This window comes from Tetrao urogallus, assembly GCF_951394365.1.
Source record: "Tetrao urogallus genome assembly, chromosome: 15".
NCBI classification, from domain to species: domain Eukaryota; kingdom Metazoa; phylum Chordata; class Aves; order Galliformes; family Phasianidae; genus Tetrao; species Tetrao urogallus.
The window spans coordinates 314424-339210 of NC_136828.1; the positions used below are offsets into that span (position 1 = coordinate 314424).

General features: G+C 40.6%; 2 protein-coding genes across 2 annotated transcripts in view; one reads left to right on the forward strand and one right to left on the reverse strand.

Moving 5' to 3' along the window:
- KNOP1 (lysine rich nucleolar protein 1) lies at positions 1 to 9605 on the reverse strand (the record flags this gene model as incomplete). Its single annotated transcript, XM_079542930.1, has 5 exons — positions 9532 to 9605; positions 6934 to 8302; positions 3229 to 3297; positions 2649 to 2726; positions 1 to 312 (listed from the first exon to the last, which is right to left on the reverse strand). Exons 2-5 carry the CDS (start codon positions 8299 to 8301, stop codon positions 1 to 3), a joined length of 1827 nt encoding a protein of 608 aa, XP_079399056.1. The 5' UTR covers position 8302; positions 9532 to 9605.
- A 30-nt stretch (positions 9606 to 9635) lies between these two features.
- The window catches only part of IQCK (IQ motif containing K), a gene marked incomplete at both ends in the record, with an annotated part of 37834 nt that continues 22682 nt past the window's right edge, over positions 9636 to 24787 (forward strand). The window contains 6 exons of the mRNA XM_079542789.1: positions 9636 to 9684; positions 11077 to 11132; positions 12864 to 13002; positions 15837 to 15934; positions 21477 to 21529; positions 21660 to 21737. Of these exons, the coding sequence (XP_079398915.1) occupies positions 9636 to 9684; positions 11077 to 11132; positions 12864 to 13002; positions 15837 to 15934; positions 21477 to 21529; positions 21660 to 21737 (473 nt within the window). The remainder of the gene's footprint in view (positions 9685 to 11076; positions 11133 to 12863; positions 13003 to 15836; positions 15935 to 21476; positions 21530 to 21659; positions 21738 to 24787) is intronic.

A 24787-nucleotide genomic window follows, 5' to 3' on the forward strand; every position in this document is an offset into this window, starting at 1 on the left:
TTAATCTGCAAATTTTATAGATCTAGATGCATATTTGTCTATGTACACTTTCCTCTTGGCAGCAGGTTGAAATCCAAGACCAATTCTTTTGTGTTGCTTCAAGTCCATTGCTTTGTCAAATTCCATCTTCAGAGCCTGCTGTAACTTCTCCTCCCCTTCCCTGCTCAAAGCCATGTTCTGTTTGTTCGTAGTCACAGAGAGATCTTCCATAGGTGCAGAGCTCTTTTTGAAACCACCCATCAGTCGAAGAAATTTCATCCCTCGCTCAGAACTTTGAAAAGCAGCTGTACTCCACTGGCCAATCTTTGTATCCTGTGAAACACACACACGAGACAAACACTAAAATATCACCACAACTGACAACTTCCAGCTGTGTACCACCAGCCACCACCACCTGACAGGGCAGGCTGCTGCAAGCAGTCATTCACATGCAGCACCTCTTGCAGTGTGTAATTAGACTGCCATAACCCAATGCTAGTGCAGCTTCATTAGCATAGGAATTCACTTAACCTGGAGACATCATTTAATGCGCTTTCAGATTCTTCTTTTCACCTGTCTTTACAAATCTTGACTTTCCTGCTTTCTGCTCAGAGCACCAGACCCTGCACAGATATTTCTCTTACTCTAAGACAATTCTAAGACTCAATCTTTCTCTCACTCTGTTGCCTCGTACAGCAATTTTTGTTTTTAATTTTTCTACTGCCCTTGATTAGGTAGTTTTTGTTTCCCAAGTATTTTGTTGTATTAGTGTTAGAGACAGTATTCCATCTGGCTCATGTGCTTTATATAACAAGGGCATTCTCATCCCACTACTTACCAACTTCATTGCAAGGGTGCAGAAATTTTAGGGCATACATTAACCAACAGGACTAAATGTAATGCCCTTAGAACCTCCCCTCCCTTGCAGTTTGCCACCCCACAACTTTGCCTTTCACTGTATTCTCTGAACAAATTACTCCTTCAGTTTTGTTTTTGATATTGTTTCCTTTCTGAGACTGTAGATAACATCCAAGTAGAATCAAAATTCAACAATTTGTGTTTGCAAATAACCCAAGACAGAGGGTGTGATTTAAGAAGTTTATGAACTTCTGGCTTAGCTATGAACATACTTCATTACATCAGGATCTTTTTGACTCCTGACCACATAGCTCCTACTGTTGCTCATTTCTGACTACTCCCATTTTTTTCTTTATAATTAGGGTGATATTAAATGGAAGAATGTTTGATCATTAATTAAACGTGATTAAACTGATCTGGCTTCATCCCAGGAAAAAAATGCGAATTTAGCAGTATGTTTATGTGAGCCTGAAACCCTTCCAACCAAACAGTTGTAGCTTACATGAAACAGTCGGTTCTTCACCAGACAGCCAACATGACACACAGCATGCTATGCAATATGAAGGCAATCTGTAGCAGGTGTTCTATGTTATAAAAACACAGAGCTGGAGCATCTGCCAGTATCACAGGCCAGAATACTGATACTAAAAGAAAGTTATCCATAAAAACAAGGCTAAGCTGCTGTATAAGCCCTGCTCTGTGACACAAATGCAGACATACATAAAGTCTTCCCTTTGGAACAGGAGATGGATATCTGCACAGATGCAGAAATAATTACGGCTTGTCAAACCTTTTTTTTTTTTTTTTTTTTTTTTTTGAACTGCTGGCAAGCACTGGACATAGCTTTTCCTGCAGTATTTCTAGCTCTCTCCTTTTGAAGCCCATCAATTAGTTTTCACAGCTTTTATTCTTTTATGTATTAATAAACAATGACAGACAAACTCCACAGAGCTGGGATCCCCTGCCAAAGAAGTCATTTTCCCCTCACAGACTATCAGATAGCTGCAGTTCAGAACGCACTGCAGTCTTGCTCCTACTCCATAAAACTTACATGAGTTGTTTCTGGGATTTGTTGAGGTTCCAGAAAGGCATTTATGGCCTTTGTAGTCCTGAGCAACACTTCTGCAAACAACTAAAGAATTCCACATTTTTAGCAAAGCTTTCTTTCTTCTGAATCTTATTATTCCTGCTGAACACTGCTGCAACAGTAATCTGAGAGGTAAATCTGCCAGGAGGCAGGCTAAGTAGGATGGAAAAACAAAAAATAAAGAACAGTCTTTCAAAGAGGTGGGAAAATGATGTAGAAATTAGGAGGCTATTGGCTGTAGGTACTGCAGGACTGTACTTTCAGTTACCATCCCTCTCACATTTTCATGTGCATCTCCATGTATGAATGTCTGCAAATTCTTCCAGATAGCAATTCAGATAAAATTCAATGGTACCTTATGACCATGGCCTAGGATCACTTAAATTTCACAGTAAGTAGCAAATGGCTTTGTAGCAATTCTTTGTAGCAAAATCTCCAGAAGAACTAGAGAAAATAGTGCTTTTCAGTACTCATGATGGGAGTCAGACCTCTAAGCAATTCCAAATGATGTTAAGAATTCACTGGTCAGCTCCCAGATTCTCTTGGTATTGCAATGCGTTCCAAAGCATGACTTCAAATTTACAATCAGGAGAGTGCTTGTGCCAAGCCACATACATGAACCACAAACAGAAAAAAATGCTGTTTTCAGTGCTTTCTTTTTTCCCCAGGAAGTGGTTCTGGGACATAGTATTTCCATCAGATCAAAGTCTGAATTCATACGTACCATGTTCTCTTTGGGACTGAAAATGTTAGTTTTTCCAGATTCTCTATCAATCTCTTCTTGCAGAGCCTGCCGCCTCGCCTAGCATACAGAGAAAAGCAACACAAGCCACTGTCCTCTGTGTTAAACAACACTTAATTTAATTCACAGTAAGCAGATGAGGGAAGATTAAGACGATTATTTGTCCTCAGTATTTTGCAAGGATAATTAAGAAAGTTGCATGTGATCTTCTTACACACTCCACTTAAGAGCTCTGCATTTTCTTGTGCTATTTTCAATGAACATTCTGTAGTGTCAGATATGTTTAACCTTCTAACTGCAGGTAACAGCTGTGATGAAACTGCCAGCAGCAATGAGAGGCAAAGGAGCCTGTATTTAACTGAATAAGCTACTTAGAAGCTTCTGACATTAAGTGGAGCTGTATATTTTTTACCTAACCCATGAGTGCAAAAGCAAATCTTAAGCAAAGGTCTACTTTAGAAAATACTGGCACAGACCAGCAGAAGGCATTCTTTTCATTACAAATCCTACTACACCCTAAAAGCTTACTTGCTTCAAATCGTGCTTAACTGAGAAAGCATACCTTGTCTATATTAATTTCATCACAGTTTCCTTTTTTTTCCTGCACAACAGTCACATCATCCACATCTTCCTGTAAAACAGGGAAACACTCGTATGAATATTATAAGCCATTCTTCTTAATTAATTTACACATGAGTAAGCAGAGAAATCACTAAGCAATGAGCAGTATTACTGGGGATCAGAAGAAACAGTCAGATTAAAGCTGGAAATTCCAGCTAAACCTGTACCTTTCTTTGGAGGGATTTTCTCCATCCATTCAAAAAAGAACTTACAAAACATACATTTAAAGTGACATTTTTAATATATATATTATATATATATTTAGCAATAAAGATAAGGGACTTTCTGATTCACACATTAAAATGGACCTGCCAGTATCAAAGGCACATACATACAGTAATATTTGCAGGCAGGAGCACTTCAAATCAGAAGCTATTGCAGAAGTTGAAATTTGTAATTGAAATAAAAATAGTACAGTTAAAAATAAAAAGTTAAACCAGTGGTAACATAATGGCCAATCTGAACGCACGTGGCAGGCCTGAAGCATGCTGACCCCACTACCAGCACCAAAACAAAAACCAGCCAAACAAAAAACACTCAAGAGGCATCTGCTTTGTGCCTGCTCTTGTACTAATGCAGAAGCAATGACAGTCCCCCAAAAGCTTCCAGTCTGGAAAGAGGAGAGGCGTGACACGTACATAAGCTGCCCCTGCAATGGCAGCATCAGCACGTTAGTCCCGCATTTGGGAGTGAGGAACAGAGAACTCACAGTGACAGAGCAGGAAGGGACAGGCAGGCTGGCAGGAGCCACAACCAGCCCCTGACTGTTAATTCTTCCTCAAAGTGCAGCCCTTCAGCACTGCCTGCTCCCACTCTTTCTTTCCCAAATCTGCGCTAAGATTTTGGGGCACCCACTGTAGTAGGGTTAAGTTTTAAGTCCAGGATAGCGGTAAATCTAAGCCATGAGCTTTAGACCAACCTGCAAAATATGGCCAGAGGGAACAACTATTGATACAGCTAACACAGTAATCCAAGCATGAAATAGCCACAGAACATTAAGACAAGCAAAAGATCTGTAACATACTTCTGCGAGCAGAAGCTGCTGTTTCTTTTTTGAAAACCTTTTTTGAAGGTTTACAGTATTATCTAAAGCCATGAATGATTTACCTAATTTTCCTAAGCTAGCTTTTGTGCGCTGCTTTCACACACAACTACACTATCAAAAAGGAGAACGCTGTCTGCAGTAAGAGGAGCTCATGAAAAAAGAAAAAAAAAACAAAAACAAAAAAACCTTACTTCTTGATGGCCTGGCACTGTCTATTCAGATCTCTCAAAACAAGCAGGAAAGCTGCTGTGACAGGACTTTGCAAACAGCTGTGCTGGGTTCTCTTTTAGCTGGTCAGAGGCAGACAGGCAAGGAAAAGCAGTGCACCTTCACGTGGGCCAATCTGCAGCGTGTTTTGGAGCTGCTGAAGGTCACTGAAAGGCAATAACAAACCCGTCCAGGGGTGTGCTGACCTCATCTCCCCCACACTGCAGGAAGGGGAGCACATTCACACACAGAGATGGCTTCAAAGAGGTACACCAAGTCCTCTGACACTGGATGTGCATCTGCTCTGTCATCTGACTCTCCCTGGACTCCTTCATGTTACGACACACAAGGCACTGTATAGCACTTTTGCTCTGCAGCTGAGTGCTTTCTCACAAGGAAGAAAATCCCGTATGCATGGTGGTGATGTCCCTGCAAGCAAGAACGACCACCTAAGCACAACACCTACCACTATACAGACAGAATTCGTCCACTTTCAGAGTTATCTCCTCCTAATGTCAAGAGAAAAACTGAACATAAGATCCCAGCCTGCTCCCAGAAACACCAGTGCAGGCATTCATCCACGTGGCAGAGGGCTGAGTTTGGGATGCTCATCACTGGCACGTTCCCCTCCCCCACATACGTAGACTTGCAGCCCAAAGTGCTTGTGCAAGCTGCTGGTACTCTGATGGACATCTTCCAAAGGAGGGAACAACAACAAGGAATATTTACTGGCAAAATACTTTCAGGAACTGCCTGCTCTATTTTTGTATTTTAACAAAGGAACTGAAAACAGCCTGCATCACAAAGACAGAGGGTCAGCATACAGTGGCCTGAGAAATGCCAGCAGCACACGATTTCACTGGGAGCATAATCAACTCACGCTGACTTTCCCCAGAAATGCCTCTATGTCAGCGTACAGCAATGCTGGAGTTAGTTGTGCATGTTTTGTATCAACAGACACATTCACTAATAACCATCCTCTTTCTCCCTCTGGATCATCTCAGCCTTCCCCTTGCTTTAGTTGGCTGTAACAGCATCCAATGGGAAAACACAAGTCTTTGATATTAAGCAGGTATGATTAACCTCATGATCAATCAATGAGAGTAGTGACAACAATCACTACTCTCTGCTGCAGAAATCTACCAGAGGATGCTTCAAGGCATGATGCAGTACAGCCCAGAAAATGGTTAAAGACTGAGACACAATTAAATGCAAGGCCGACACAATAGGCCATTTATTCCAGCAGTCTTTGAGCCTAGCAGTAACTAGATGTCCCAATTACCCAGAGTTCTAAATCTTGAGAGCTTCTCTGAAATGCCTTTTTACTGCTGTACAGAGCTGGATACAGGGAAGAGAACCAAAATGTGCATCACCCTACCCCCGTTCTCCTTAGTAGATCACAGAGGCCTTGCTGTGTTCTCCATGTTCGGTTACCTCTGGTATGCAAGTTTACTTATCATCATAAGGCTCATCTCGCCTCCATTTACACATGAGCAGCTGCAGGACTCCAAATAACGTCCAACAGTCTCAAAGAGACTTTACCCTTTGAAAGGTCAAAAGGAAAAAACACTGCAATAGTCTTATTCTTGAAAAGCTTTGAAGAAATCCCCATATTTCAAATATTTTCTCTTTTACATACACCAAGCAGATCTGTTTCCCCTGCTATTCCATCAGGTTCTCCACGCTTGCCTCACCACAGAAATAGCAGTACTCTGACTCTTGAATGAGATTTCCTTTAGCAGTTCCATTTACCTCGAGTTAAAAGTTGCACAGCCCTTGAATCTATTTGTTTTTTGTTTTACATACCTTTCCACCCACCTCACATTAGGAATTTGACTTCCAGTTTTTGACTGGGTTGTTCCCTGATTTTCTATCACAATTTATGCATTCATTGGCTAAAAAATCTCCCGTTTTCTAGCACTACACAGTTCCAGCAGTTTTTCTTGGGGAAAAAATAAATTGTAAGAGTCAGAATGTTACCTACCTGAACTGATTAAATGACATAACATTAAAATGCTGTTTTGTATCATAGTTATGACAGAAGCAAGTGAAAAAGAAGAACATAGGTAACTGTGCACACTAGCATTCTTTCTGCTCTCATACTTGCTGTCAGGTACTTTAGGCATTTTATATTTTCACAGCTGAAACACTAAATGACTACGGCATCAGGCATTAAAAAAACATACTTTCCTGCATTTCACAAACATGACACGCTAAAAATCAATGGATGCTCTGAGCCTGTGTCTGTTTCTTAAAACCCAGAGGAGTCCCCTTACTGACTTAAGTAAGCACAACCCAATGGTCTGAACAGGCAGAGGAGGCTACAAAACAGGGTACAGATGGTCTAAGAGGCCTTCAGCTCCAAAGCAGGAGGGCACCTTATTAACGACTTACCAAGATCTTATCTTCCCCATCTTCTATTTTGGTCCTTTTCTTTTTGATACTTGCATTTGATCTTGACTCTTCTGCAGAGTCCTCTGGCACTTTTTTCCTCTTCTTGTCAGAGAGCATATGACTAGAATTGCATAACACCCTATCACCTGCAGTGTCCCCTGTGACACATTCAACTGGCTTCACTTTCCTCTCTTTGTTCTTTTTGTTGCTTTCTGGGGGTGTTATTTTTTGGCTTTTAGGTGCACAGTCATTGCTTAAAGAAACTTTTGAAAAAGTTGTTTCCTTATCTTTTTTTATCTTCCTTTTCTTTTTCTTATTGGTTGCTTCATTATTATTCTTGTTTTTCTTCAAGGTTTTTCTCCCAGACAGCTCTTCCTCCTCAGGCTCAACTTCTTGCGATGTAGGAAGATGCTCATCAAGAACTCTCTGACTGTAGCACTGATCATCTTTACACTTTAAGGAGGAAACATCTTTTTTTTTCTTCTTCTTCATCTCTCTGATACTTTCTGGGTTCTCAGTAGCATCCTTTTCCTCTTTATCCGTCAATCTAACTTCTTTTCTGTGCCTTTCTCCAAAGCTGCTTAATGCAATGGAACTATAACAAACTGCAGAAATGTTTTGATTACCTGCTAGTGGCAAAAAAGAGCCAGATTTCTTTTTCTTCCTCTTCTTTCTTCTCATACCCTTCCCATCATTATGGATAGTATCTGTTCCATGACTTTCACCAGTAACAGATCTTTCTGAAGCGTGCACATTTGTTTCTTTGCAATCTTTTTGAGACTGTTTATATTCACTGTCCTGGATATCTCCTAATGCTAAAGAAAAGGTGTCTTCCTTCTTTTTTTTCTTATTTTGTTCACTATCCAGTTTCAAATTCAAAGCGTTACTTCTGCTTTTTGCAAAAGCAAATTTATTTTCCTGCATATCATCTGAATAATGATTTGAAAGCTCCACATCACTATTTTGTTTACTTTTCACTGATAAAGAGGCACGACATCGGTCTTTTTTTCTCTTCTTTTTGAACATTTTAGAACATTTTACCTCTGATGCTTCTTGTTCTAAATCCTGATGGCCTTCTACATACAAAAAGTCTTCTGAACATACTTCTTTCGGTAATTCAAAGCGAACCTTCCTCTTTTTGTTTTTCTTCTTCTTCAGATTCAATTGGTCTGAACATTCATCTTCTTTCACACTTTCCTTCTTCTTTACCTTTATTTTCGTTTCAAACCAGTCATCATCCTCCGCTTCAGCGGCAGCCTGAATTCTTTTCTCAGTTATAATGACAGTCTGGCTACCACTGCTTCTCACTTTTTTCTTTTTCTGTACAGTTTCCTCATGAACATGTTTCCGCTTTTTATTGACTGTCATCCTAAAAAAAAAAAAAAAAAAAAAAAAAAAAAAAAAATTTACTGTGCAAGACAGTATTGCAAATTCTGGCCTATCTGGTGTTCCCTTCCTCTGAAACCCGTTCACATCTCTGACTGCAAAACTGGGGAAAACAGCACCAGAGACCATGGATTTTCAGAGATGGAAGAACTAGAAGCATACGCTGCACTGAAGTGCAGTTACTGGAGCCTTATTCTTCCTTTTTAGCAGCTTCAGAGCTCTTACTGTCACAAAAACATCTATCCTCCAAAACTCCTTCCTAGCAAGACATGTACAGAATCATAGAATGGCCTGGGTTGAAAAGGAGCACAGTGCTCATCCAGTTCCAACCCCCTGCTGTGTGCAGGTCACCAACCAGCAGCCCAGGCTGCCCAGAGCCACATCTCCAGCCTGGCCTCGAATGTCTGCAGGGATGGGGCATCCATAGCCTCCTTGGGCAACCTGTTCCAGTGCCTCACCACCCTCTGGCTGAAAAACTTCCTCCTCATATCCAACCTAAACCTCCTCTGTCTGTTTAAAACCACTTCCCCTTGTCCCATCACCATCCCGCCATGTAATCAGCCATTCCCCCTGCTGTTTATACGCTCCCTTCAAGTACTGGAAGGCCACAATGAGGTCTCCCTGGAGCCTTCCCTTCTCCAAGCTAAACAAGCCCCTCAACCATTCTTCAGGAGAGGTGCTCCAGCCCTCTGACCATCTCAGCAGCTCTCCTCTGGACTCTGGATGTAATGTACATACAGTACAGTTTAGGCAGATTTCCACGTAAGTAAGAGGCCACACTTAGGCACCCCGGCTTTGTATCCCTTCATCTTCCACGTAACACCCCAGGATCCTTACAAGGCTCATCAGTCCCGGTGCGGAACGGCCCAATGCCCCTCTGGGTCCGCTGCCTATGAGGAGGAGTTAGCAGCGGCCGCGGGACACCCTTTCGCTAAGGAAACCCTCGCATCCGCTTCGGTTCTCGTCTTTTAACCGACAGCGAATGCACAGAAGGCCCTCCTGCAAGGCCCCGCAAAACGAAAGGCGCTGCCCTCCGCCCCGAGCCTCCGCGGGGCCGCCGGAAACCTCGCCTCCTCCCGAAGGTACAGACGAGGCCCCGCGCCGGGCGGGACGAGCAGGAGCGGGATTCAGCCCCAGCTCTCCGTTTCCCTCACGGACGGCACGAACGCAGCCGTGTCCACAGACCCACACACAACCGCAGCCGCCCCTTACCTGCCGCGGCCCACGTGCAGCACAGCGCACCGCCCCGGAAGCAGAACGCCTCCGCGACCGCCGCCCCGCCCCGATCTCCGGTTGCCGTGGCGACGCGGCGCGATATGGCGGCGGGCGGGCCGCGGCGGGGCCTGTGGGAACAGCCGTGCGCAGGTGGGCCCGCCCGGCACCGCGGGGCTGAGCGGCCTTCCCACTGCCCCGTGCCGCAGGGCGGGGCCACGAACGTCGCTTTCGGCGACGAGGTGTGATTCTGCCGTGCTGCCGCGGGGCGGAAGCGCGGGGCGGCGGTCGCGGCTGGGCTGTGGGGCGGTGAGGCGCCGCGGGTGCCCCGGGCTGCGTCCGTCATGGCGGTGGGCGGGGCCTTGTGAGCTCGGTGCGGCGCTGGGCTCTGAGGGGTGGCGGCGAACGCGCTCGTTCTCCTGCTGTGCGGTGACCGCGGCCGCTCGGGGAGCTATGTCCCACACCGCGGTGTTTTTGATGTACTGCTCTGTAATGCCGTCAGGTATTATATATTCATATATATATTCACATATAAAGGGCAGTTTCTAATGTGGAAAGAAGTTGTTTGGTGCAGTGTGACGACTGAGGCACTGCAGCGCACACATGGGGCGATGCGGTGCATCCGTAGCAGATGAGCGGTGTGGCACAGCCCATAACAGAGCAGTGATGCAGTGCAGCCCGTAGCAGAGGAGTGATGTGGTAGATCATGGTTTTAAACTGATACAGGGGAGGTTTAGGTTGGATATTAGGAGGAAGTTTTTCACCCAGAGGTGGTGAGGCACTGGAACAGGTTGCCCAAGGAGGCTGTGGATGCCCCATCCCTGCAGGCGTTCGAGGCCAGGCTGGATGTGGCTCTGGGCAGCCTGGGCTGCTGGTTGGTGACCTGCACACAGCAGGGGGTTGGAACTGGATGAGCACTGTGCTCTTTTTCAACTCAGGCCATTTTGTGATTCTTTGATTCTGGATCCCATAACTTAGGATCACTGACCTTGAGTGCTCTGTCTCTCAGGGCCCTTTGTGTTGCCTGACCCAGGAGGGTTTGGTGTGCCTATCAGATTCATTGCCGTTCTTGGTTATTTTTCTTACCTTGATTTGCTCCAATTTCAGTGGGTTGTGTACTGCTCCTGCACTGGTGCTTTTTTGGAAGTGGAGAAGATAAGTCTTAGCATTGTCCTGGGGGCTTGAATGCTCATAGGGAAACACAGGGGAAGTTGAAAAGCCATGCTGTATACTGGTGAAACCAATGGTTGATAACGTGTGAGCATCTGCATTATAATATTTTAGATTATTATTTTTTGGTCAAAAATATTTTTTCCAACGAGGAGTTATTTTATAGCTGAAAACCTTGTACTTGACTTAAAATCAGGACAAGAGACTTGAAAATGTTGCCTTTTCTTAGCACATCAGGTTCTGTATTAAACTAATAGTCATTCTGTACTGACTTTATTTTTTCAAACTGGAGTACAGCCTTTCAGAAGGTAATGCTTGGTTAGAATAAAAGTGGTTTTAAAATCTTTCATGTAATTGTTGTACTTTTTCTTTAAGAGTACAAAGCAGAACAGCATCCGTTTCCAGACATCCCTGAATCAGCGCAGAAATCTGTAAGTATAGTTCAAGTACCAAATCTTCATAAGGTATCGTGTTTTAAATAACAGAATAGGAAAATTAGGTATCTGCAGAGTAGGGTCATTCATAAAGTGTAAACAGAACTACATTTTGTAAACAACTTCTGTGAATCAACAAATGCAATATTCCAAATCATGGCTTTTGTCGAAAGCAACTTGGGGAGTGCTGTCCTAAAATTAGATGGCAGCTGTGTTTTGTGTGCACAGCCTGCTGCCTTTTGTCTTCAGCTGTCAGCTTTGCAGGGGGGAGGCAGAAGTGTGCAGGGATCTCCTGCTGCTGCTGGTGCAGGCAGACCCAGCATTGATGTGTAAAACAGAGGGAGCAAGCACTGCCAAGGAGTTATGCCTCAGTTTCACATTTGTGGTAGGTCACGTAGATGTGTCTGTCGAAGTCAGAGGAATTAAACCCGATCACAGCTGCCCAGAGTCTACATTTGACCAGGTAAATTCAGTCTAGGAAAACTAGTTTGGCAGACAGAAGCAGTATACAAGAACAAACCCTTTTAACTCTTTTTCCCCAGCAGTTCTACAAGCAGCAAAACTAATTATTTTAATAATCACAGAGTTAACTTTCATTTAAAATAGGCATCTTCTTATTATGCTGTATTTAGGTTACTTTCTTCAAGGCTTTCTGGTTCAAATTGTTTGACATGTGGTAAATTTAGGCCTTTACGTAGTATATCATGTTTCCTTAAGTAAAACTAGCTTCATCACAGGACATTGTTGAAATTGAATTGTGTACTCTGCTTAGGACATTCATGAGTCTAGGCGTTATATATTGACATATCTGAGCATTTAATGCCAGAATGTAATAGTGTGCCTTTTTATGTTGATATGTACTTTTTATAATTTCCTGAAGCATCATTTTATGTATCTTGCAAACATCACTGCAGTCATTGCATATGATATTGCAGTCACTGACTTGCAATATTGTATATTGTATGTGTGGTGGCCTGGGTCCACTGCTTGCTCTTCAGCAACTCGTAAATCCAGCTGAATTTCAAAGGGGAACTGTTGAGATAACATCTTTTTCACAGCATGTTTTCATACCAAATATGGTGAAGTGCATTCTTGCGTATGTAATGGGAGATATCTGGATTTCTGTAACAGATGTAGTTCACAATCTGCTAAAGGTACTCTCCTGGCTCACTGTAACAATTCTTGTACTTCTAAATACATAAGTAAAATTGTGGACTGCTTTTTTTTTTTGTGGTAACTGTAATTGTTCCTGTATGAAGAAACTTAAGATTGGCATTTACACTTGTTCTGAACTTATTTACTTGTGCTTTGTTTCTTTTAGAACTTCTGAGCAAGACAGAATATATAAGCTTCTGAGTGGAAGAATACTTATTCAGAAAACATTCCCAATTTTAATTTTCAAAAAATTATTATTTTTTTAGAATGGCTAAAATATTTTTAAAATTATGATATCTTGCCACCTTCTTTTAAAAACAATCACATGCCTTCTCCAAGCTTTGAATGTTTTCATTCAGTGGAAACTGTAAAAAATTTAAAGTGAAATTGTTTGTTTTTGAAGTGTGCAGAAAATATGGAACTAATTTAATATTTGTTTTAGAAAATTAGAATTTCTGTCTTTTATTTTTTTTTTAACTGACTGACCTTACAGCAGTGTACCTGCTGAATTGGTTTCTACATTTCTTTCAGTTTGATTGGGATATTTATATGGGTTCCGTTTATCTTAAACAGATGAGTTGGGAAGCAGGAATGTTGCAGCCATTCTGTACAGAACAGTTTTACTCATCCCCTGCAGCTGATGCAGTTGTCCAACAGTTGCTTCCCACACCTGAGGCAGCCCCCCTTCCAGAAGCACCTGATCCAAAAACGTGTAAGTAGGGCTATATTACCTTGTATCCTCCTGTGAATATTTTTCTCTAGTTTGGCAGGAGTTTGTCACTGGCTGCAGTTCATTACAGAATCACAATATCATTAAAATTGGAAAAGACGTCTAAGACCATCAAATCCCACCATCCAGCTACCACCAATATTGCCCACTAAACTGTGTCTCTGAGTACCACATCTCCACAGTTCTTGAACCCCTCCAGGGATGGTACTCTACCACCTCCCCAGGCAGCCTGTGCCAGTGCCTGGCCAGTCTTTTAGAGAAGAAATGTTTCCTAATATTGAACCTGAACCTCCTCCAGTGAAACTTGAGGCCATTCCCTCTTGTCTTATCACTGTTACCGGTGGGAACTTGCACCTCACCACAACCTCCTTTCAGGGAGTTGTAGAGAGCAATAAGGTCAGCCCTGAAATTTCTCTGCTCCCAGCTGAACGATCCCAGTGTGCTCCAGACCCCTCACAGCTCTACTGTCCTTCTTTGGACACACTCCAGAGCCTTGTTGTCTTTCTTGTAGTGAGGGGCTCAGAACTGAATACAGCACTTGAGGTGCTGCATTACCACTGCTGAGTAGGAGGGATGATCCCAGTCCTGCTGGCAACACGGTGTCTGATACAAGTCAGGATGCTGCTAACGTCAGTCACGTGGGCACACTGCTGTCTTATGTTCAGCTGGCTGTTGACCAGCATCCTCAGATCCTTTTCTGCTGCACAGATTTCCAGCCACTGTGCCCCACATATTCCATAGGGTTGTTGTGACTGTTTTTCAGAACACTGTGCTTGGTCTTGTTGGTTCTCATACGCTTGGCCTTAGCCCATTGATGCAGCCTGTCTAGATCCCTCTGTAAGGCCTTCCTAATCTCAGGCAGATCAACACTTCCCCCAGATTGGTGTCATCTGCAAACTTAATGAGGACACACTCAATGCCGTCATCCAGATCATCAATAATGATATTAAACAGGAGAGGCCTGAATACCAACCCCTGGGAGCACTGCTCGTGACCCATTGCCAGCTGGATGTAACTCCATCCACCAGCACTCTGGGCCGAGTCCTCCTGCCAGTTTTTTACCCAGCAGAGATCATACCTGCCAGACCACGGGCTGTACCTTCTGCAGGAGAGTAGTGTGGGAGACAGTGCCAAAGGCTTTGCTGAAGTCCAGGTAGACAACAACGACAGCTTTTCCCTCATCAACCAGGCAGGTCACCTGGTCACAGAAGGGGAAGAGGTTAGTCAAAGTGCTAACAGTTCAAAAGCATTAAAACAAAAAAGCACCTAACAGCTGAAGTGCTAACAGTTACATCACCTTTTCTGAAGTGGAACTTACTTTGGTCTGTTTGCAGGAGCCAGCTTGGCCTCTTCGTCAGGTGAAGGGAGCTTGAATATATATGCATTAGGAATTGTTAGTAGTGTCTAGACATTATAGTATTCTACTATCTTCTGAATTATTTGACCAGTTAGATCAGAGAGGGACAAGTATTTCTGCTTCTAAATTAATAATGCAAAATTAGGATCTGCAGACTAGGCAGATGATTAAAACTGCTTTCAAAATATTGTTTTACTCAAGTGATTACAAATCAGAGTGGAAATAACTCTCGAGTTTTGTTATTTTGTTTTTATCAGTTTCTATAACATTTCTACCAATTTACAAATAATGGTATGTTTTTAGTGTTTCAGCTGTGTGTTGCTAGAAGAGGAAGTATCTGTGACTTCATCCTTATCAAACACACTAAAACCAGAATACATACTGCATGGCAGGTAGTCTGGCTTTAAATTGAGGGCAGCACTTCAGTCAGTAAGTCATCCCTGCTTCTCAGAGATTTTGACAGCTTCTGGTTTGTTCACCATTCCAAGAGTAGGGCTCTTACAGCTACATATGGGGTCATGCTCCTTGTTCCCACAGGCCCAGTGAGCGTGAGTTCCTGCATGTATGGTATGGTGTCCTCATTAAAGGAGGCAGAAGGCTCCTTCACCTTAACCAGTTTATAAGTTGGTGGTGAAAGATCCTGTTGGAGGAGATGGGGATGTAGCTGAGACGAAGATAGCGTGAACGTCTTGGGAAATGTACAGCCATTCAGCTTTATGTAGAACAAAGACAATGGGTTGTTTTTTGTGGTGGTGTTTGTTGATTTGTTTTTTGTTTTTGTTTTTTGTAACACTGACCGTAGCTGCCTTCTTTTGCATAGAATTCAGAGCATGAGCACACAGGAAATAGGGCAAGTAGAGCTCAATGTACTGTCAGTGGAAACATAAGCAAGAGAGATGCCAATCCAGACAGCCCTTTCAAGGTGTATGGATTAATGTTCAGATTCAGAAGGATCTGGTGAGTAGGAAGTAGTTAGGAGAGAAATCACTGAAATACAGCCTTTTTTCCCCTCTGCCTAGAAAGTCAGTTTTATAACCAACACTATTACAACAGATTGTTAAGAGCATGAGTGCAGATATCAAAAGAGGTCTGGCTGTAAGAGCCCTGAGTGCAGTGCAGTCACATTTGCTGTTCTTCCTGTCAGGGTAAATCAGTCCACGTTGCTCCTCATTTCCTCATGCTAAACTGCTTCTGGTGTTTGAGTTTTACTCTAGTCTGACATCTTTGAGGCACACTGCAGTGTGCAGTGTTGATGCACCTTTGGTTTGAAATTTATGTTTATGTAATCTTGTCTGAAGAAATGGAAGACAGACCTATGGCTGTATCAAAGCTTAGAGAATCTGTATGTGGTTCAAGCTGCAGTCATATTGATTAAACGACTTCTACTTCATTTATGTTATCTACTCTTTGTGAAATGCAAGTGCTTGTCTACAAGTGAAAGCTGTACTGTTCTGTGCAGGTTCTCCTCAAGCATATTTAGAGTACTACATATTTCCAGTACTCTTACCCGGAATGACTGAACTTCTGCATCAAGCAAAGAAGGAAAAGTGCTTTGAGGTTAGTTCTTAGTTTGCAGTTCAGATCACTGTCAAGGAGTTACGGCCTTTTATTTCACAGGTTGTGTTTCTTTATGTTGTGCTTGTTTACATGAAAACCGATGACAATACTATGAAATAATATATTGTGAGTTGTTTTGGATCTAGTTTGCTGGGAGTGGTTTTTTGTCTGGTAATCCAGAATAGATTGTATACCACACACACTTCATCATTATGCCAATGTCTATTCACACCCAATTCTCCTTAAATATTCAGTTGCATCTAGCCAAAGCTGTGTTGTATTTCCAAGAAACGCACTTTCTTTTAGATTACTGTGCATCACTCATTTCAGAGACATAAAAAACTTGATGTTTACTTAATACAGTTCATTTTATTACTCAGTTATTTTTTTTTGGTCTGACATCCTAAGATAGGTATAATTTCTATTTTAGATTTTAAAAGTTCTGTATAAATTAATTCCATTTAACTGGAAAGCAGGGTATTTAGCATTGATGAGCTTTTGAAAAATGTACTTTTAAAAATATTTGTCTTCTATGTATATTTATGTATTTCTTCTGTCTGTGTGTGAATGTACCTATAGAGGCAGTCCACTTTGTACATAGGGGATACTTAAGAATACATTAGAACCAGTGCAAAAGAAATCTCGCCGTATCAGCCTAACTCCCTGACCCCCAGCAATAGATTAGGAACTCAGGGTTGTTGGGTTTGCATCATTTCTGCTATTTTCTCCAGCCACAGAAGTATTTTTTTAATTTCTTCCCCACTTTTTGCCTGTCGTCAGCAGTTTTCATGCTAATACTTACCTCTTCTTTATTTAATTCTAAATTAAAATGAAAGCTAAGTGAGGATGATTTTGAGATACTAGTGGGTTAATTATCTGAGGTCTTGGCATACCTGCACTCCAACTACTGACACTGACTTCCTGTTATAGATATGTGTATATGTGATAACAGATGTCATGGAACAAATTGTAAAAATTACATATGTAGTGTTTGCCATTGCCCCAGATGTGCTTAGCACAGCCTAAAATTCCTTAATTCACTTACCAGAAATTCACTTACCATGCTTGACTGGACACTCCAAACTTGTATTTCATATCCAGATCTGTACTTTTAATAACAGTGAGTTATTTCCATTTTTTGCTTTGTCTTTAAAAGATTTGTGTCTGTCTGTGAGATGATTGGTTTTATAGGTACGTTTGTGGGCATTTATAATTTGTGATTAATACATGTGAAATAAGAAAGTGGTCAGTGGACGTGTCATTGTGGCTTGACATCTCTATACATTATTCCTGCCATCAATTTTATGTTATCTGGCCAAGAACAAATTGAACATGTATATTATTCATCACACTTTAATGAAATTTATATTGATTCAGATTTTGTTTGAAGGAGTAGATATTGTCTAACAAAAAAAGCATGTTTTGAAGCTGCCTTAAAATACAGTCCTAAATAGGTATTACATATATTTGAAGGCAATAGAGCAGTGCTTAATACAGAATTATTTTTAGAAATACTTTAGCTTTAAACTTAGCACAAATCTGAGATTGCTTTGTCCTTTTTCAATCTGAGATATTTTGCAGAGGTTCTGTGGTATGTATATTGATTGTCCTCAGAATAGATTTTTGTATGCTTCTGCGCGTCGCTTTATAGAAAACTTTTTAAAAAAAAAAAAGTCAAATGCCAAGTTTAAGCAATTATTTTCTAATATCTAGAAACATCATAAAAATTAGCAGAGTGGTTTTTGTGGTTATATATAGAAGTCCTGATATTGAGGAAGGAAATTTAGGAAAGCAAGTTTATGCCAGATGATCATTTTCCACTGTGGCATCGTTTCCTTCTCTTTTTGAACAATAACGAGTAAAACAACAGCTCTCAATCCTTGCCATATGAATGAATATTTGTGTTCTTTTCCATTACTAACCAGGTGCTTGTACTTGGACATTCTGTTTCCTTTTCTGACTTAAATGCGTAATTTCTAATTGTACTGTTGTTTTGTAAGAAATATGTTGTTCTGTATGAATTCGAAGGAAAAAACTGTGCCACATCTTGTATTAAAGTGGTTATTGCAATGGCTGGTACTGATTTTTAGGATAAAAAAACAACCCTTAGAAAGCCCAGAGGAAGCTGAGAGCAGGGAGAAAGATTCCTGTGATAAACACAGTGGAAATAGCTTCAAAAATAGGAAGAGAACAAAGAGTAAAAAGATTCATGGAATTCATGAGAGAAAAAGAGAGCAACATGATTAATTGTGATTAAGGTAACTGAAATTGTAAAGGATGAGAGCAAAATATGGGATTTGAATTCTGGCTAGACATGAGTCATTAAAGCCCCTTTACAAAGGGCAGCTCCAATAGAATAAACCAGAGGAAGATAAATGGAAGAAGCAGTGCAAAAAAGAGAGGAGTAGTTGAAATGATGGCAGGCACTGCTGTGTGAGCCTGGGGAAAGAGAGAGGGAATGGTGGGGGGGAGCAAAGAGTGGATTGTTGATGAGAGCACTAAAGGTCTTCACGTGTTAAAGGGATTGAAGAAAATGGGATAAGGGAGTTTGGGTCATGGGAACAACAGAGGAAGTCAAGGTAGAGATCAGAAAAGACACCTGTCTGGAAGGGAAGAATCAGAATCAGAAGGGAAGTGTGGAAAAGGAAAGTATTCATCTATGTAAGAAAGCAGTCTGCAAGGTCTTATTTGGAAAGTGATGGAACAACTTAAACATTTGATTTGTAATAGGCTTCTTTTCATTATATAGTGAGTACACATGAGAAATCTAAAAGCAAAACCCTAGTAAAGCTGCCAGCTGCCAGATATATCTGCAGGCTTCAAATGAACTGGGAGCAGTCTGCAGGAGCTTCATTTTTAAATGAGAGATTTAAAAGAGACCTATTAGATTGTCCAGTGCATTCCCTTGCTGATTTTTTTTTTCTATTGTCATTTGTCCTCTGCTTTATCATGTCTGCTTTCAAAAGTCTCTGGGGAAAGATATTTTATTAAATCTTTTATTTCATGAAACTTGAGTAATGCATTCATTTTTCAAAATAAAGACTGAACAAGGTTTGAACACTTTTATTTTCATAACTATGGTTTTTCTCTCTTGTTGGCAATTGCAGAAGGAAATTGTTGTGACAGACTGTGTGGAATATATTATATTTTAAAGTATGTTAAATGAGGGAAAGCAAATGGAAGAAGATCATCTGATGTCTCTGGAATCTCCCCATCACCAATATTTTTGCATTATTATTACCAAGCACACTGAAGATAGGAACATGCATTCTGATCATGAATAGTTAATAAAGATTTCTGCAGGTTAACAGTGTGCATTGTGCAGATATTTCCTGTGTTTATCTTGATTCACGTGGCATAGGAGGAATGTGTCAAAGACAGGTCAATTTATGTCATTCTTTCCCTTCTGTAAATGTTGACTGCTGTGCAACTCAAGATTTAATTGACTAGCAGAGTGAGCTGTTTCCTGGCAGGAAAAAGAAAAAAAAAAAAAAAAAAAAAAAAAGATTTAGACTGAATCACTCTCTGATAAGCTCACTGAATCTGACAAGGATAGGCTAAGATGAATTTGATTCACTGATAACTGCTTTGACAACATTATTCTGATCGTTTTTCTTCCCATTGCAAAGGAACTCTGTTTTAAGATTAAATTACTAATGCTAGATTAAATTTCATTTTCTTGACAAAGCATAGAGTTTGGCTTCAGAAACAATTCGTTGAATAATGGATCCAGTTTTGTACTGGGCTTGGGAATATCTACATAAGGACAATCAAGCAGTGTTTTCAGATTCTGTTCAAGTGAAAGTCATCATGTAAAATAAGCTGCAGAAATCTCCCTAGTAAAGGGTGTTGGTGTCTCAAAACATAGGTGTTTGGCTTCTAGGAACAGTGTTTGGCATTGTACTGATAAGTGAGAAAATTCCTTGGAGAGACATACATGTTCTACACAGCCAAGCATTGTAGTGGAGCTCTCCATGAACCCCAGAACTTTTGTTATGAAGCCTGAAAAGGGATGTGGAGTTCAGGACTGAAAGGAGTTCTGTAATCTCCTCATTCTGTTCTCCCACTTACCTTTAAGGCAGTTTTCTTTCTTTTCTGTGGAAGATTATCTGTATGTCTACCTATGGTAAGATTTAATTAGAAAAGTAGGTGTTTTCTGGGGTGTTGTCTAGGGATGCTGTGCTGTCTACCTGTGAACTTCACTGTTGTCATCCCCTAGTTATGTGACCGCCCTGCATCCTTCACTGGATGCAGTCAGGATCTTAAAGAACTTTCCTCATCCACTTCAGGTGTGGCTGTGATACAAAGTGATTCTGTGTTGCACGCTAAATCTCAAACCTTGAGAGAGTGGCAGCCCTTCTTGTCTGCCTTGCTCTTCACATGCCCTTTTTTTTTTTTTTTTTTTTTGTTTTTTTTTTTTTCATCGTTTTTATGCATTGATCTCCAATTGCGTAGTTATTCTGATTTCTTAGCAAGTGGCAGTATTTCCATCATTTCTTGCAGTTCAAGGCTCCAACCTTTTTCATGACATCTAATGGTTTTCACTAACGTGTTTGAGCTTTGTGTTAGGCTTTCTTTCTTCCAAATGGCTGCTAGTTTAATAAAGTACTGATTGTCTCTCTTCAGCAGTGGCTAAATATCTTTTATCCTTCACTCTCTGGCTGTATATGTCTGTTACACATCTTGTGTAAGAGGGATCCTGAACAGACTAGTTAATTCTGACCAGCAGTCTAGATTATATTTTCCATGCTATGGAACCACACCTGGTGTATGAAAAGAAGAATAAGCACCTGTAGTCATTTGTACACTTTATTTGCAAGGATGGAATGCAAAGAGGAAACCTCCAGGAAAAGACAGGCTTTAATTCTATACTGATCAAAATTCTTGCTTGGTATTTTGATCTCAAAAGGTATTTTGTAGTATGTAGTGCAGTCCAGTTGAACAGGTCCTGTTCAACTGAGTCTGCAGTTAAAGGCTGCATCTGGACTACCCAACAGGAAATTTTGTGTGAGCAGCCATGCAGTGCGCTGTCGTGTGTACGTATGCACAACACCTGCAACTTTCCTCTATGCAAGAGGAAACAATGTTCCATCAATGTCCTTTCAAATCCTTGGAAGTAATGAAGTAATTTAAGTATGATAATAGAGCTTTGAACAAATGGCAAGTAGGCTTACAACATATTTTCATGTAAGAGTTCTGTTAATTTCTTTGCATTGAGGTTGCTACTAAAGGAGATTACCCTTCAGAGACATTTCTTTCAGCTATACTACAGTGAGTATCAAGATAACGTATGTAAAATTTTCTCACTCATTTTTTGACTTGGCTTGACATTATAACTTGACATTTTAGCATTTCACAAAAGGTTGAAGATTTTGGCTGAGCCACTGACTGTTGGCAGTAGCAGTATTTAAGGAGACAGAGTAACATCCCATATATTTTATTTAATAAAAACAGTCAGTTTAGCATCTGTTCCTTTCCGCTAGTAAAAACATGTGACTTATCCAAAGATAATAAATAATATGAAACTATCTTCTATCTTTAGAGAAAAAGGACCAAATTTATTGCCTGTGATTTCCTAACGGAGTGGTTATACAAGTAAGTTAATCATGGCTTTTGCTGTTAATATATGTCCAATGGCTCAAAGACAGTAATTTCTAAATGGAATAGCTGCTCTTTAATATTAATTGCTTTCTTTTTCTCTTGTTTGTTTGTTTGTTTTAATCAGCCACAATCCAAGGAGGAAAGATGAGTCATTCACAGAGTTCTTTTCTATCCCTTTTGTTCACGACTGGCTAAAGAACCAGTAAGTTATTGCAGTAGTCAGAGTAATCTCTCCTCTTTTTATTCTTTTCCTCCAGTTATTACAAAAATGTACTATGGTTTCAGTGCATTATATTTTTTCCACTCTAAATGCCCTCTACTTTGTGCAGTAAAGAACTATATGATCCTTTCTAACTTGGTAGTGTATTGTTTACAACGTATTTTTTGCATTAGGGTTGTTCACAGATAAGTTGGTTTAGAATTCTTAAACATCAATTGTTAAACAGAGCAGGACATGCAAATAACCTGGTAGTATTATGAGTATCACTGTAATCAGGAACAAAACAATGTTTCTAATGCTGCCTCCTACAGTGGAAATCTTTGAGGAAATACAATCTAGAAGTTCTTCCTCTAACTGTAAGCAGCTGTTTTAAAAGTACTTGTAGTAATCTTTGGCATTAGTATGCATTTATGCCCATATGTATGACTTTGCACTTGAGTAATGAGCACTTGTTTCAGCAGTCTCAACCCCAGGTTTCTCATTATTCCCTCAGAACCCACCTACCTAGCAATTTGAAACATTTGTTACTGTTCTTGAGGTTTCACTTTGTTTTACAGTGCAGCTGTGGTATGAAAAAAAGAAAAAAGTACAGCCCAGGGTGAGAGAATAAAGAAATTGAGGAGGTCAGATTTGGGAGAAAGTTTTCTGTTAAATACTTAATTGGAGACTAGAGTGGTCGTTGGTGAAAACTTAGAGATGAATGTCGCTGTAGACATGTTTGAGTCTTTGTGCTATGTAAGTGGAAGTTGAGCTTTTTTGTGAAACAATCCTTTGGAGAGACTTAGAACCTTGAGTCACTGACTCAGCAAGAGAAAAGCTCCTTGGTATATTCTGGTTTTTGGAAGCAAGTTGTAAAGTGAGGCATGGACAATTAACTCTGGCTATCTTAAGGACAGTCATGTCATCAAAGCTGCCTAGGAAGCGTCTGCACTAAGGGAGCCATTGGGGGGTGACCCATTTCATCTCAACTGTGTTAGCTTCAGGTACCTTTACTGTATCATACTGCCCAGCTGCTGTTGTTCGAGCCTTGTGTGGCGCCTCTAAAATTTTCATTCACTAGGTGATCTTGCCAACAAAATTCCTAATTAAGGCAGTAATTTTGGAGTTGTGAAGCTAATTATGAAATGCAGTGAAGTTGTCATACTAATTTCCTAAGCATACTAAGAGCCTTTGGACAGTAAGGCAATTTGACACCGCTGAATGGTTGGGGTGGATATCTATGCATAAAATAAATGTCTAAGTTCACAGTTTAACAAATATTCCTCCTAGAAGTAAAGCTAACCTACATTGTTCCTTGCCCTCTCCTGTTCTTCATTCCAACTTGCTTCTAGTCAACATGATAGCACCTTGTTTGATAGTAAGCTTGGTTATTCTGACCAGAAACCTCCTCCGAGTTAAAAATATCTCTGCCAAATATGAGGGTTTTGTATAGCTCTTTAAAATGTAGATCATTTCTCCAATCTGGTTCACTTGGGAGTCAAACAATCCTTTGCATTGGCACAAAAGAAAGATTAAAATGAAGGGCTCAGGCCAAGGTGAAGAAAGCAAATGAGCCGGTAAGATGTAGTGGTGGTGGCAGGAACTGCTTAAGTCAGCTTTGCCAACAAGAGAATACACTGTGGAATCACAGCCTGAATGACTCATAGCTTCTGCTAGGACTTGTGCTCCTAAATAACGTAGTGACAGCTCCACAAGGACACTGACATGTCAAAGTATTTTTTAAATTTATATGCATTTGGTCTCCAGTCCTCTGAGCAATGAGGCCTTCACAAATAATTTATTGAAAAGCAATTCTAGTGTGAACACACCTTGCAATTACAGATTTCTTAACAAATATTGCTTATGAAGTAAGCATCACTATTGTGAAATGAAAGATTGAAATATTAAATGAGAATTTGTTATTATGTTCTTCTGGGTAAGTTATAAATAATTTATTATTTTATCCTCCTGGACACAACAGTTAGAATGTGATTGAGTGTCTGTATTTTATTGTCATTTCTGTTTTTGTCTGTAATTGTTATCTTTTTTTTTAATATATTCCATACTTGACTATGACTTTTTTGGCTCTCCTCCAGTGCCTCCAGAAAAATAGTCAAAGTCATGGTCTTATGAGCCTCACTTCCCATACTGTGTGTTTCTAAGTGAGATCCTCCAGCTGAGTTTCCCTTTAGGAGACCTGAAGTCAGCTTCCAGAATTTTAAATTCAAACATTGTTGCCTTAAAAGTTGGTTGTCGTAAACTTGTAAAATTACTTCAGGTTTGTTTTCAGCTTTAGTATTTACAGTAATTGCTATGATAGCAGTACATAAAATGCCTAGTATACTTACACTGTCTTCACTGTGCTCAGGATAGTACTAGTAGCACAGACAACATATGAAGGCTGCTCCAAAAGCAATGCCTCCTATTTCATTAGTTTGGCCCATGATGTCAGAGGCAGTTGTTGGTGCTATGGCAGTAGAGGTGGAACCTTCCCCCCTAGGAAGGCTCTTGTTCATCACTGATAAAATTCTGCAGCTAGTGATGGTGTCTGTGTTGAAAAATAATGTTTTGTAGCTGAGAATTTGCCCTATTAAATGGTGTAATTGTGCTCTTCATGACTGTTGTAGTTCACGAGGAATAAATATGAGGCATTACTTTTGGAGCCACCTAGATATTATATCCCTTTGGAATCCTTGATTATTGAAGCAGATTTCATAAGCAATAGAAGGAGCAGCCTCCACACTGACTGTTAATCTACATTTCACTCCCAAGAGAGCACAAGACGTTTATGTTGCATTGAAGGATAGCTGTGCCATTTAGAGGACAGAAAACTGAAGTTTTAACAGGCAACTAACAAAAGGTTTTGGAAACTTACTGGAATATATCCCTATCTTACTTTCAACACCACTGGTATATTCAAATGGAATTAATGTAATTAAAGCCTAGGTTTTTTGCTTTCCTTCTTTAAATGTGCTAATAAGCAACGCTGTTGTCTTCTGTCAGTATTTTCTAGATGTTCAACCACATGTAACCAAACTCTATACATGAGACTG